We start from the raw sequence: 12742 nt of genomic DNA, 5'->3' as shown, positions 1-12742 counted from the left end.
AAACAACCGTTATGTGAACAAAACTATAATACTCTCTTTGGCAAATTTGTTGCGAGAGTATAAAAATGCAATACTTAATTATGTTAAATTTGGACAGAGAAAGTTATTTAACATTTAGCTAAGCTGCAACACACTGAGAAGCGCGAGTTATAGCGTGAATAATAACAAAAACAATATTTATTTTTGGATATGCCAGGCCACTGGCAAATTCTTGCAAATTTAATACTTGCTAAAATAAGATAATCAGGGAATATAGTGATAGCAGTTGCTTCGTCAGGAATTGCTGCTACCCTTCTAAAGAATGAAAAAAACTGCTCACTCATCTTTTAAATTCTACACATGACTGGCGCGCTGTTGTTAACTCGGCTATAATCGCGTAAGCGGTGTCTACACCAATTAAGAAGAAGAAGATACCCTGAGTGTCAACGAAATAAGCGATTTAATTGTTCAAAAAGTTCACGAAAATACAAAAAAAATACAAATGGATAGACAACGTAACTAATATCAGAAACGCAGTCCATTATCCATAGAAGATTTTAAATTCATTTAAAGCTTCTAGACTGCCACCACATGAATAGGCCTTATAAATGGAATTCTAAGAATGCTTTTGAGGAATTTAAGTACTCCAAGCTTGTGCAACGGACGAGGCTGCTTATTATGCAACTGAAAGACAATTTAATTGTAGCAACCATTATCACCAGGATTCCGATGAGCCCAAGTAATCAATTTATATTGCTGCCACAAAATAAATTAACATCAAATATCGTTTATAGGGAAGCTATGGCTAAATAAATTATTTTTCATGACCGTGAAAGTGAAATATATAGTAAAGACCTTTTTAGAAAAATTAAAAAAATAATAAAAATGCAAAACAAAAAATACTTTAATGTTCGTATTTCCTTCATTTAACTAAGTTTTAATGACCCCACGCAAAATCGAGAAAGTATGTGTGGGAGAGTGTGTAGAAAATTATAACTTTTGAAATGATTGTTTAATACACGTTAGAAGCCGGGGCGGGTTGCTAGTAATATTTATATTCTCTAAACATATTGCAGTTTCATTTAATGAAAATGCTTACATAAATATATGGTTTGTAATATTTTTCATTTTAGTTATTTTACCAAAATATTCAAAAAATTAAAATTTAAATAATAATACGCACTTTAGAATAGGAACACATATTTTCAAAAAAATAAAAACACATGAAGTAAAAATATATTTGCGCGGTATGGCATTATTAATTGAGAGTGACTAAGCACACAAATAGAATACAAACGCTAATAGGTCTGTGCTGAGCGCTCATTTGTCACATGTGTTTGAAACTGAAAGTTACTGTAACTTAAATGTGCTGAAATGTTATCAGCGCGTGAAAACAGTGTCCAAAATTTAAAAAGAAAAATTAATTCATTAATTTGAAAGCAGCTGTAACTTTTCATCCAAAGAACATCTTCGAAATATTTATTGTTTTTTTTGTTATTTGTTATTTGTTTTATATTTTGTAGATTTATGGTAGTTATAAAAAAACTTAAAATTGTTAGGCAATTTCACAATTGTTACCCACAGTGCTCTCATTTGTAAACAAGGAGTGACAAAAATACGTAGCTCTCAATTCTCCGTTCATGTTTGCCCGCGATGTTCCTCTCAGCTATCCCTCAAAATGTGCACGCCTGACCGAACGGTGCAAAATGCCAATGAGGGCTAATATTATTATGTAAATGCATAATACATTAAAAATCACAGTTACTTGACGAAGACGGCACTTTAGCACTCCAATTGTCCTTTCAACTACATTCCTTGCTTTTGTATGTTTCTTATTAAATTTTGATTCCGCTGTTCTTTCGCGTTTCAGAAGGGTGTCCATATATTCTCGTGTAATAAATAACCAGAATTACCAAAAATATATTTAATTTTAGTAATTACAAACATATGTATGTAAGTAAATCTATATATATAAAAAGAAGTTACATTTCCTTGGTAATCTTATAACTCAAGAACCGCCGAATCGATTGACACAAAAATTTTAGAGTTCGTTCCTACCTATAAGGAGGTGGTTTGTGTGAAGTTTGTTTGGAATCGGTGCAGCCGTTCCTGAGTTTGACATTTTTGTGAGTAAATTGGAGGATGGGGTCATGTGTAGAAGTTCACGCAAGTGAGGAAAGTTCTCTGATCGCCATTCACTTGGGCGTGGCCAGAAACGATTCTTTTACATATGACTCAAGCAGCTCACGACTTCCGGTCTTTGACCAAGTATCCTCTGGGTAGCCTAAGAACATCCATTCAAAGGTGAGCTAAAGTGAGAAGGCGAAACATCCCCTGCATAGGGTTGTGCGCTGGGTTTGGGACCCGCCACGTAAAAAGCCTACCCCAATGAAAAACGACAAACAGCCTCGGATGAGAAACCCCTCTTTTGATGACGACCATGGCAAACGAAATAAGGACAACGATATCAGGGCATGCACCTGGAATGTCCGGTCCCTTAATTGGGAAGGTGCCGCTGACCAGCTGGTTAATGTCCTCGTGAAATTTCAGTCTGGAAATCCAACGCAGGATTGCTCTTGCCAACAGGTGCTACTTCGGACTGAGTAGGCAATTGAAAAGTAAAGTCCTCTCTCGACGAACAAAAGCCAAACTCTATAAGTCGCTCATAATTCCCGTCCTGCTATATGGTGCAGAGGCTTGGACGATGTCAACAACTGATGAGTCGACGTTGCGAGTTTTCGAGAGAAAAGTTCTGCGAAAGATTTATGGTCCTTTGCGCGTTGGCCACGGCGAATATCGCATTCGATGGAACGATGAGCTGTACGAGATATACGACGACATTGACATAGTTCAGCGAATTAAAAGACAGCGGCTACGCTGGCTAGGTCATGTTGTCCGAATGGACGAAAACACTCCAGCTCTGAAAGTATTCGACGCTGTACCCGCCGCGGAAGCAGAGGAAGAGGAAGACCTCCACTCCGTTGGAAGGACCAAGTGGAGAAGGACCTGGCTACGCTTGGAATATCCAATTGGCGCCACGTAGCGAAAAGGAGAAACGACTGGCGCGCTGTTGTTAACTCGGCTATAATCGCGTAAGCGGTGTCTACGCCAATTAAGAAGAAGAAAATACACTGTACCAATATCAAGTATTTTCAATACGATTTATCAATCGTGCTCTCATTGCGAACAGAATATTAATTTGCTGTCATTGGAATTCAGTTGACATACATTTTGGTGAGTGTTAACCATGTGTTTCTTTTTTAATTGTATTTTAATTGCTTCATTTTTATATATATAGTTCAATTGCCAAGCGTTACTTAATTTTCACAATTTTAATTTGATCTCATTTTCCGGTGAGTGTTTTCTTTATTTGCACAATTGAGGTTAGGTCCAGTGTGAGTGTATGTGAATTCATATTTCCACGCACACACATTGAAGTTTGAATTAAATGTATAATTTTTTCTAGAAATAATTTTCAATGTATTGCTTTTACATTCAATTAGTCATACACTGTACTGAAAGAATACCACGTTCAAGACGACCAAACATTGGCAGACGTTCACGTCAATCAAATGCTACAGCGTTAAATCGAAGATCACAAAGTGAAGAAGATCGTGCTCGACGAAATGAAATGGAAACACAACGACACAGACGGAGAACTCACTTGGATAATAGTGAAGCACCAAGAAACCGTCGTGGGTGTACGTCCGTTTATGATATACGTCAAATGGAACACGCGGCTTTCAATTACGATGCCACCATTGATTACAGCATGTATGCCTACATTGGCCAGATGAATATAGAATGTATACATTGCAAAGCATTTAAATTCATAAACGAAACGCCTGACATGTGTTGTGCTGGTGGGAAAGTCAAATTAGCGGTGCTAGAACTTCCGCCAGAACCTTTGCATTCATTGGTTTTTGGTAATTCGCCAACGTCAAAGCATTTCCTCTTAAATATTCAAAAATACAATTCATGCTTTCAAATGACATCTTTTGGAGCTACAAATATTATAAAAGATGGATTTATGCCGACGTTTAAGGTGATTTCTTCGTGTGGAATTAGCAATATCATTTTTAATTTATGTGCCGTCCCTGTGTTCGATGTTTTTAGAAATTAAGATCCGTTATCATCTATATATATTTCTCGACCGTTACAGATTCAAGGTAAAATATACCATAGAGCTGGGTCCTTGCTACCATTCCCCGATGGTGATCATAAATTTTTGCAAAAATATTTCATTGATGGTGAGAATCGTGAATTAAATAAGCGCTGTGCAATTTCGACGAATACGAGAAGATCAATAGTGAATGAATTGCAAACATTTTTTCATCAACACAATGAATTGGTGAAATTGCTTAAAGTGGCACTCGAACGGATGCCCTCCGATGACCACAAAATCATAATAAAAGCCGATAAAACACCAATTGGGGAGCACACCAATTCAACGATTCAATGCACCAACGATTGATGAAGTAGCCATTGTTGTGGTTGGCGAACAGTTTCAGTCACGAGACATTGTTTTGTGAGAATTTACAACGTATTTCAGAACTCCATCGCTGTTATGTCTACCAAATCTACATACCAATGATAAGTCCAACACATATACATTTTATTTTGTTTAACACGTTCGCGTTCATTTGAATTTAGCGGGTGGCTGCCAGATAATCACTTAATTTTTCCATACAAAATTGAAGAGCGGGAATTCCCGCTTTTTTTCTACAGGTTAATTTTTTTAAATAGTCTGAACAAATTAGGGAATTCCCGCCATTACCACATGAATTTCCTATGCACTTTTGTCCGGATTTTCCGCATTTCGTTTTATTGAAACTTCCCCTTAACAAACCACAAATGACTGGCACGTTAACTTTGAATGGGAATTCCCCAAATTAAATTTGTTTGAATTGCGGTTGGCCTGTCAGGGATGGTAGTTCACGACTTTACCAACACTAAAAATGTGCAGTGATAAGAAGTGAACCATTTTTGACGGTAGAAAAGCCCTATTCAAATAGCGCGGGAATTCCCGCAATTGTTTTATTGAAGGAAACATGAATGACGGGAATTCCCGCAATTTACGCGAATGTGCTAAATATGATTTATAAATCATTTTCATTCGCTAATTTATTTTTGCAATACAGGTCAAGAATCAACAAAAAAAGTCAGTGCGATGAATTTTTATTCGTACCGATTGATGATTCGCCCTCAAGAAACAAATTTTATTTTGCGATGCAATCAACTTTCGCATCAATATATCGTCGATATGTACGCCAAAATTGAAAGTGAGCGATTAAATTTCATCCGTTACAATCAAGCCCGATTAAGATCAGAGGAATACATACATTTGCGTGACGCAATAATCAATGATGTAAATGTGAATGATATCGGCCGTTTAACAATTTTACCATCATCATATGTTGGTAGCCCACGTCATATGCATGAATATACGCAAGATGCGAACACATATGTACGAAATTATGGACGACCGGATCTATTCATAACATTTACGTGCAACCCGAAGTGGGTCGATGTGTCTGATTGTTTTCTTGATGGTCAGTTGCCAAAAGATCGGCATGACATAACTGTCCGTGTATTCCAACAAAAATTGGAAAAATTAATGGATCTGATTGTCAAACTCCGTGTATTTGGAGAAGTGCGGTGCTTTATGTATACCATAGAGTGGCAAAAAAGAGGCTTACCTCACGCACATATTTTGATTTGGTGCGTAAACAAAATAACCCCTGATATGATTGATACCGTCATATCGGCCGAAATTCCAGATCAAACCATCGACCCAGGATTATTCGAAGTTGTCACGAAAAATATGATTCACGGTCCCTGTGGTGATATTAATCGAAATTCACTTTGTATGATTGATGGTAAATGTTCGAAACGTTTTCCAAAGCAATTGATTGCTGAAACAATTGCAGGAGATGATGGATATCCACAGTATCGTCGACGATCAACTGAAGACAACGGTAAATCAACTGTAATTAAAATTAAAAATCAAGATGTTGAAATCGATAACCGGTGGATAGTTCCGTACTCACCGATGCTGTCAAAAATGTTCAACGCTCACATCAATGTAGAATATTGCAATTCTGTAAAATCAATCAAATAGCAGCGATATGGCTGTTTTTGGAGTGGCTCCTGAGAATAATCATGACGAAATTTTGCAGTACCAAATGGGGCGCTATATTAGTACGAATGGAGCTGTATGGCGTATTTTATCGTTTCCAATTCATGACAGACATCCGGTTGTTGTACATTTGGCAGTTCATCTTGAAAACGGCCAACGTGTTTACTACACTGCTGCAAATGCCGAACAAAGAGTAGTAGAGCCACCAGTAACTACACTGACAGCTTATTTCCAGTTATGTGAAACTGATGAATTTTCCAGGACTTTGCTATATTCGGAAGTGCCTCACTATTTCACATGGAATGCATCAACAAAAAAATTTCAACGTCGCAAACAAGGCACACCTGTTGATGGTTATCCAGGTATTTTTCGAACAGATGCTTTGGGACGCATTTATACAGTTAGTCCAGCTAATGTTGAATGTTTTTACTTGCGACTTTCGTTGGTGAACGTGCATGGACCTCAATCATTCCAACACTTACGAACTGTTAATGGTCAATTGTGCGAAACATATCGTGAAGCATGCCAACACTTGCATTTGGTGGAAGATGATACGCATTGGAATGCTACGCTTCGTGATGCATCAATTGTTTCTCCACCAATTCAAATTCGTATGTTATTTGCGATCATAATATCAACATGTTTTCAATCAAATCCACTGGAATTGTGGAATAAATAAAAAAATTTCATGACTGAAGACATTTTGATTCGACTTCGACATCGTTCCAATGATCCTGCATTGCTGCTGACATTGGAAATGTATAATGAAGCCTTGATAATGATCGAAGATTTGTGCCTTACGATTGCAAATAAGGCATTAGGGCAATTAGGATTGACTCCACCAAATCGTCCAATGCATGATTTATTTGAACGAGAATTGCAACGCGAACTGCAATTCCATCGTAATGAATTGCGTGCGTTCGTACAAACGTATACTCCACAATTAAATGATCAACAAAAATATGTATATGACACAGTGATGCAAGCTGTCAATGACAACACTGATGGATTGTATTTTTTGGATTCACCTGGCGGCACTGGAAAAACATTTTTGATTTCATTAATACTGGCAACGATTCGGTCGGAACAAAAAATCGCATTGGCACTTGCTTCTTCCGGAATTGCAGCTACATTACTAGATGGCGGCCGCACCGCACATTCCGCCTTGAAATTGCCATTGAACATGCAAGCAATTGAAACACCAACATGCAATATTTCAAGGAGTTCTGGAATGGCTAAAGTCTTGCAACAAACATCCATTATTTTATGGGACGAATGTCCAATGGCCCATAAAAAATCTTTGGAAGCTTTAAATCGAACATTACAAGATTTGAGACGGAGTTTACAGCTGTTTGGCGGTGCATTAATATTGTTATCTGGTGATTTTCGTCAAACGTTGCCTGTTATTCCGAGATCAACACCAGCTGATGAAATTAATGCACGTTTGAAAAGTTCATTTTTGTGGGCACACGTACAAATGCTTTCGTTGACGACCAATATGCGTGTGCGTCTTCAAAATGATTCTTCAGCACGTGAGTTTTCAAAGCAATTGCTGAAGATTGGCGATGGCAAGTGATCAAACTGGGTTTATCACGTTACCGGATAATTTTTCAATAATTGTATCATCAAAAGAAGAACTCATTGATCGCGTTTTTCCAAATATTGCTCAAAATTATAATAACCATGATTGGTTACGAGAACGTGCAATTTTAGCACCAAAAAATGTCAATGTCAATGAAATCAATTTCCACATCCAGGAAAAATTGCCAGGTAATTCGGAAACGTATAAATCCATTGATACTGCTATGAATGATGAAGACGCAGTCAATTATCCGGTTGAATTTTTAAATTCTTTGGAACCACCAGGCATGCCACCGCATAATTTGAATTTGAAAGTTGGTTCATCGATTATACTTCTTCGAAATCTTAATGCACCGAAACTTTGTAATGCGACGAGACTTTCAGTGAAGAAATTGATGCCAAATTTAATTCAAGCAACAATTCTCACTGGCAAAGCAAAAGGTGAAATTGTACTAATACCGCGCATCCCATTAATACCAACGGACATGCCATTCGAATTTAAACGTCTTCAATTTCCTGTTCGGCTATCTTTTGCTATGACCGTCAACAAAGCCCAAGGGCAAACGCTCCAGGTGTGTGGAGTTAATTTAGAGGAAGCTTGCTTTTCTCACGGTCAACTGTACGTTGCATGTTCGAGAGTTGGAGCCACGAAAAATTTGTTTATTTATGCACCACAAAATAAAACATAAAATGTTGTGTATACAATTGTATTAAATTGAACATTGCTTTTCTTTTTCATTATTGTGTTAAGAAATCAAATCTTTTAAGCAATCAATTTTTTGCGTAGAGAAGCGCGCCGGGTAACGCTAGTACACATATAAATTGTAGTTACCTAAGTAAATCGAATTGTGAATTTCTCTTTCGTATGTTTGCTGCAAGTATGTTTTTAATAAGCTATCGTTCCACACTGGCTAGATGAGTTAGCTCTCCCTACTCAACACACGTAGAAAAAAAACTCAACCGGATTGTGTCTTTTTTAAATACTTTTGCGTATGAAGTTTTAGCAAACATTGGTCCTTCAAGCCATAGTGAGAAACAAAGGTTCTTCGAAAGATTTATGGTCATTTACGCATTGCCAACGCCGAATACCGTCGATGGGCATTAACATAGTTTAGCAAAATAAGAGCTAGCGGCTACGCTGACTAGGTCATGTCGTCCGAATAGACGAAAACAATCCAGCTCTGAAAGTATACGACGCAGTATCCGCCGGGGGAAGCAGAGGAAGACTTCCACACTGTTAAAAAGAGCAGGTGGAGAAGGCACTATGGAAAAGTAAAACAATCAAAAAATGTGCGGTGACATACTTATAAGCACGTATGTACATACACTGATTCACACTGTAAATGGGCAACCCCAAAAACTTTTTGACTTTTTAACTTAGAATGTAAATAGTAAGCAAGGTATGATAATTTTTCAAAAACTCCATTTTTTTCAAATAAGACATATATTTTTTTATTGACATGAAGAAAAAAAACCGAAGTATATGCTATAACAACAGCAAAATGAACATTCTTATTTATATTTATTGTGCGTTTAATGGAACTCACACTTGAAATGTCATAGTACCGTTATTTTGTCTAGAAACTGAATTTAAATTGAAAATGCTTTTACTCGTAGTAGTGATGAGCGAAGTAGTGATTTTTTAGTCTCAGTGAATAGAGTGATTGCGATTTTTAAATCACTGTGATTTTTTATAGCTATTGCGATCGCTACTTTTCTTAATAACATATATATGTACATAGATATTTTAAGTAGTTCGAATTGCACATGTTCAGATCTAAAATGAAATAAAAATTAATTGATTTTCAAAAATAAACAGTTTTAGATTGAAAATAACATTAACATAATTCAAATTATAAGATTAAGTCAAAGTAATTAAGTAAAAAAGAGTAAAAACTTAGCTCACATACACCTTAAATGTAAATTTTGAAATCACAACTTAAAAAAGCTATTAACTATTACTGATTCGCATTTAAACAAATCAACATTTTTGTCTTTTCATCGTCCAAACGGATTCTCTTTTCACTTAAAATAAGTCCAGCTTGAGAAAAAAGCCGTTCGCAGAGAACCGATGACGCTAAACATCGTAATTTTATCCGAGCTATGGGAGACAGACATGGATATTTATATTTGTTTTGCTGCCACCATTTGAAGGGGTCCGCATTTCGAGCAATTACTACCTCTTCCAAATAACGCTGAACCTCGATAATGACTGTTGAATTACAGGTACCTATCGGCTTGTTTGACGCAATATTGGAGTATTTATAGGTCCATAAAAAAAACCTCTGAGGTTTCTACTTATGGTTCTTAGGGTTCATTTGCTTGGGCTTCTTGAATTATTCTACTCACATCTGCAATGATACGGTTTTTAAATATGTCGGCTATTATGGGGTCAGAAAAGACGAAATTTTTGAAACGAGGATGCAAGGATGATGCCTAGAGTGTTGCTCCTTTCGTTATTTCCTAATCTTTCATTAATACCATTTAGTAATTCAAAAGCCACTGCTTTTACAGGATTTACATAAGTATTGGCTTTTGTCCACCTAGTAAACACGCTTTTGAGACCATTTACAATAGGAATAACCATTGATCCGGTGCAATATTTTTGGCCGCTTATTTCTTTTGTGGTGTACTCAAAAGGTTTTATTACAGTAAGTAAGTCCTTTAGCAACAACCATTCGTCAGGATTAATTCGAGGTAATTCCTTATCTATGAGAGCGACAGTACTTTTAATAGCATCTTTCACTTTCATAAAACGTTCAATAATATAAAATGTAAAATACCAGCGAGTTTCAACGCTTTGAATTAGTTTCAAAAGTTCGGTACCAGCATTGCGGTGAAAACTCACAAATTTTTCATTTGTAGATGTACTTTTTCTAAAATGAGCGAGAATTTGTTTTACTTTTTGTAAAGCAGTATTAACGTCATGGCCACTTATACTTGCTTTAACAATTAAATTTAAGGTATGCGCAAAACTGCCGAAGTGGCGTAGTTTGAGCTCATTTTGTAAGGCACTCTTTATATTATTCACGTTATCAGACAGTGCAAATATTATGTTATCAAATACTTCCACTCAGTTGTGACATTTTGTATGTGCTCGGCTAAGTTTTTGGCAGTATCGGTTGTAATTTAACACCAACCGCCACTTTTAGTTTCACTTTTTCGACACTTGCTTCGTATAATGTCGGAATTATCGTTCTTGAAACTACATGCCGACTGGGTAGTTCATATACAGGATTTAGCGCTTTAACGAATTGGACAAATCCGCTGTCCTCGACAATGCTGAAAGGTTGTAGGTCCTTAATGAAGAGCATTGGCAACGCACCATCTATTTCCTTTTTTGCCTTTGCACAAATCTACATATTACATATCTTGGCAGTTATTTTAGATTGGCACGAAACAGGCTTTGAAAAAATATTTAAATCTCTTAACTGAATCCGAAGTAAAAATGTTATGTTTTACCCTATTGTACATTTGTTTCCGTAACTTCATGCTGTGCATCTGGATTTTCCGTTTGTTTACTTCCTATTTTTTGCACGGTCGCTGCTCCTGGAAGTTCCACTGTTGGATGCTGATTTTGCATATGCTTTTTAAAATTCGAAGTTTTATATGATATATATTTTTTACAAATTTTGCATTTTGCATGAGTTTCACTTATTGCTCCGAAAAATTGCCAAATTTCACTTCGTTTTTTATTTATTTTAAAAGACATTTTCACAATATTTAATAAATTTTAAGAAATTCGAATTCACACATTTATTTCAAACAATCGTTCAACGGAATTAAATAAAACGCAATGCACATATATTTAACCATTATGTTAGTAACCAGGTACCCAGCGCGGTGTATTTGTGTGAATAGCTTAAAAAAAATTCAATATTTCATTTTAAGCTCTCAAATCGTCGTTTTTTATCTTAAAAGAAAGAAAATTATAAAGAAGATTACATTGTTGTCTTAGAAAATAATATATACCAAATTTCGTGAATATATCTTTTCAAATGTGAAAGTTTTCCATTCATGCATTTGATTCCGATCGTTCAGTTTGTATGGCAGCTATATGTTATAGTGATCCGATATCGGCCGTTCCGGCAAATGAGCAGCTTCTTGAAGAGAAAATGACGTTTGCAAAATTTCAAAACGATATCTTAAAAACTGAAGGACTAGTTCGTATATATACAGACAGACAGGCGGACAGACAGACGGACATGGCTAAATCGACTCAGCTCGACATACTGATCATTTATATATATACTTTATATGGTCTCCAACGATTCCTTCTGGGTGTTACGAACTTCGTGACAAACTTAATAAACCCTGTTCAGGGTATAAAAAAAATAAAGAAATATTACACTTTTTTTATAATTAATGACATTGAACACATTGTACACGATTAACTGAGTGCTCGCCACAAACAGGTTGGTGACAATTGGCACAGGTCTTCCGTGTCTTTCGCCGTCTTCTTATTGGCAAAGCATTGCACATATGACAAGATTCTGTTACTTTTTTCCTTCCGGTTTTATCTTTTGGAGTCTCTGGACCAGGATTTATCACGACTGTTTCTGTCAGTGTGTGGCCTAATAAAGTGGCGCATTACTTGTGGATTCGCCGTGTGATGTTCAATCATCGGCAATGCTAGTTTTTCACTTAGTTTACACATAAATTGGCGACGTTCTGTCGTTTTTGTTTTTGACAATCATTTTATTATATATATATAAATTATATATGCCGCAAGTGAAGAAATATCTAGCATGTTGAAGAACATTGCCATTGGCCATCTCGAAGATCGTCGTTGACTGGTGTATCTCCGAACCATTTAGTCCATTGTGTCAACTCCAGCTTTATATTTATTATAAAAATGTATTATTTCGACGTCATCAACAACTGATATATCTGAATTCATTGTCGATATCAGAATTACAGCTTTACTTTTTTAGGAACGTAGGAGCACATGGTAACCTTTTCGTGAAATCTAAAAACTGTCGAATACTGCTCCCGTGTCTTATTCGCTCCCATAACACTAGGGATGTAAGGTTTATTCTTTTT

At 36.3% G+C, this 12742-nt stretch overlaps 1 protein-coding gene across 1 annotated transcript; it reads left to right on the top strand.

The window, feature by feature from the left end:
- Positions 1–5725: 5725 nt before the first annotated feature.
- On the top strand, positions 5726–6797 carry LOC126766437 (uncharacterized). The gene is made up of 2 exons (XM_050484218.1): positions 5726–6009; positions 6101–6797. The coding sequence occupies exons 1-2, from the start codon at positions 5726–5728 to the stop codon at positions 6795–6797; spliced, it is 981 nt and encodes a 326-aa protein (XP_050340175.1).
- Positions 6798–12742: the final 5945 nt, after the last annotated feature.

Source organism: Bactrocera neohumeralis, unplaced genomic scaffold, assembly GCF_024586455.1.
Source record: "Bactrocera neohumeralis isolate Rockhampton unplaced genomic scaffold, APGP_CSIRO_Bneo_wtdbg2-racon-allhic-juicebox.fasta_v2 ctg1205, whole genome shotgun sequence".
Lineage (NCBI taxonomy): Eukaryota > Metazoa > Arthropoda > Insecta > Diptera > Tephritidae > Bactrocera > Bactrocera neohumeralis.
The sequence above is the reverse complement of the archived record's forward strand: the minus strand, read 5'-3'. Positions and strand labels throughout refer to the sequence as shown.

Excerpts from the sequence above, each read along its gene's own strand:
- LOC126766437 (XM_050484218.1), top strand. The coding sequence starts at position 5,726 with ATGATTGATACCGTCATATCGGCCGAAATTCCAGATCAAACCATCGAC. Across the intron at positions 6,010-6,100 it reads GATGTTGAAATCGATAACCG|CAGCGATATGGCTGTTTTTG; the intron begins GTGGATAGTTCC and ends TCAATCAAATAG.